Here is a 2,500-nt window from a genome sequence, read left to right on the forward strand (position 1 = left end):
TGTGCTAAAAAGAGGAGTTTTAGGTCAAGGATTAGTGTGACTCACACATCGCAGTATATCACAACTTGGAATACACGTCAAACTAAAAAGTCTGTTAAAGCCTGTGAGAAATTTTCAGAGCTCCAGCAATAGATATTAAATCTTGATTCGCATAATCAGTCGAGAACACGTGATTGGGAGGGGTAACATATCTACAGACCCCATTAATTTGTACTCTAAATCTACCTACTCCGCTACAATGACACGCGCCTAGATGCTGCCAACAAAATAGCAACAAGAATCAAGCTTGTTGTGCTAGTCATTGTTATCATTTTTTCAGTCTCTATGGAGAATCTTGTAGCAGTTCTGACAAGTCTTCCTCATTTATTTCTATTGTTAACCTGTTTATTGTTAGTTCTCTAAAGCTGTCTAATATTCTGCAGTAGCTACACCCTAAATTAAAAAAAACGTTTAGTGATGCTAGAGGGGAAACTGCAGTTGCTACCGACGCAATTGTGGGCGGTGCATGACAACCATTGCTGCTTTTTTGAGTACTTTTATTACAATCAAGTTCATATCATATGGCAGTCATTCCCCTAATTGGTCTCACCATCCATCCCACGCCCTCTAGGCAAAGAATTAAAATAATATGCAAAGAATTAGTTGCTTGCCTCAAACAACTTCGTAAATTTTTAAAATACAAAGTTTGTTGTCTTCATAGCTACACTAGAGAACAGTAGACTCAACGAACAAATGTTAGGAGACAGCTAATTAGATCAGTGTATGGTGACTCTAAAAGAATGCAATTAAACATTTAGCTTATCTGCTTATGTCAAAGTGAGGCGGGTCTAGGAGGGCGCTTTACACTTCACAATGCGGAACTTGTCAGTTTTTGGGTTAAATAATAGTAGCCACCCCATCTCTATTTACCGGTTGTCTCCACCTGCTTTCGGTACATGCTCGGAATCCCGAGATCTACAAATTTTCCCACACCCGCAAAATGTGTGAACGAACTTTATAGTAGCCACTGCCTACTCAGTAAAGCAGGGTGGGCCTGTACCAAGCGGGAGCCAAGGCACGGCGGAGCGCCTTGCCTTTTGTATGCTGGGACAAGCCTGCAGTGACAGACACACACACACAGACACACACACACACACACACACACACACACACACACACACACACACAGACACACACACAGACACACACACAGACACACACACACACAGACACAGACACACACACACACACACAGACACAGACACACACACACACACACAGACACAGACACACACAGACACACACACACACACAGACACACACACACACACACACACACACACACACACACACACACACACACACACACACACACACACCTTTGGCTTTGCCTTCTTGCTACGTGTTGATGTGTGACTCTTGCTTTTGGATGCACCCGCTTTCTTTCTCTTCTGTGATGACGACGTTTGCTGTGTCTCAACATAGCTGCTGATTTCAGGAGGTATAACATTAGTTGGTCGTATGGAGTAGGAATGGTCCATGTAGATGACGTCCCATAGATCTTTTACTGCAGGATGAGCCTCGGATGCTACACTGGCAACAGCCATCTCCAAATCATATTTATGTAATAGAGCATGCTGCAAAGATGCAATGGTTATTATACAAATTCATTTTTTGATATTATTTTCTATCATCTGTTTCTCTGTCTGTCTGTCTGTCTGTCTAACTGTTTCTCCATCTGTCCACCCACCCATCCATCTGTCCATCTTCCTGTCTGTCCATCCATCCGTCTGTCTGTCTTTCTTTCTGTCTAACTGTTTGTCCATCTGTCTGTCCGTCATCTGCCTGTATGTCCATCCGTCTGTCCGTCTAACTGTTTGTCCATCCATCTGTCCATCTATCAATCCGTCCGTCTGTCTGTCCATCTGTCTGTCTAACTGTTTGTCCATCCATCTGTCCGTCTGTCTGTCTGTCTGCCTAACTGTTTGTCAATACATCCATCCATCTGTCCATCCATCCATCTGTCTGTCTGTCTAACTGTTTGTCCATCCATCTGTCCGTCTGTCTGTCTAACTGTTTGTCCATCCATCCATCCATCTGTCTGTCTAACTGTTTGTCCATCCATCCATCCATCTGTCCATCCATCTGTCTGTCTAACTGTTTGTCCATCCATCTTTCCGTCTGTCTGTCTGTCTGTCTGTCTAACTGTTTCTTTCATTTCTGTTTGTCCATCCATCCATCCGTCCATCCATCTGTCTATCTCCGTCTGTCTGTCTGTCTGTCTTTGTTTGCTTACCTACTACTGTCCACTTGCCTACTTACCTATACCCCCTACGTGCTCATCTACCATTCTCCCTGTTAGTCAGTCTGACTGTCAACCCACTTGCCCAACTGTCAGTCTGCCTGTCCACCTAAACCAACTCATAACGACACCAACCGGAGACAATTCTTCACACTGCCGCAACAAACATTTCTGTCTCTTTGCTCCAGTCCCTCCATACTTTCTCATATCCTTCAATAA

At 43.8% G+C, this 2,500-nt stretch overlaps 1 protein-coding gene across 3 annotated transcripts in view; it reads right to left on the reverse strand.

Annotated features, from left to right (window-relative positions):
- Positions 1-2,500, reverse strand: part of LOC134195549 (CXXC-type zinc finger protein 1-like) — a 12,962-nt gene that overhangs the window by 7,967 nt on the left and 2,495 nt on the right. For all 3 annotated transcript variants that reach the window (XM_062664588.1, XM_062664589.1, XM_062664590.1), the window contains exons 5-6: positions 2,417-2,491; positions 1,359-1,616 (exon numbers count right to left, since the gene is read on the reverse strand). In XM_062664588.1, the coding sequence (XP_062520572.1) occupies positions 1,359-1,616; positions 2,417-2,491 (333 nt within the window). The remainder of the gene's footprint in view (positions 1-1,358; positions 1,617-2,416; positions 2,492-2,500) is intronic.

This window comes from Corticium candelabrum, chromosome 20, assembly GCF_963422355.1.
Source record: "Corticium candelabrum chromosome 20, ooCorCand1.1, whole genome shotgun sequence".
NCBI classification, from domain to species: Eukaryota; Metazoa; Porifera; class Homoscleromorpha; order Homosclerophorida; family Plakinidae; genus Corticium; species Corticium candelabrum.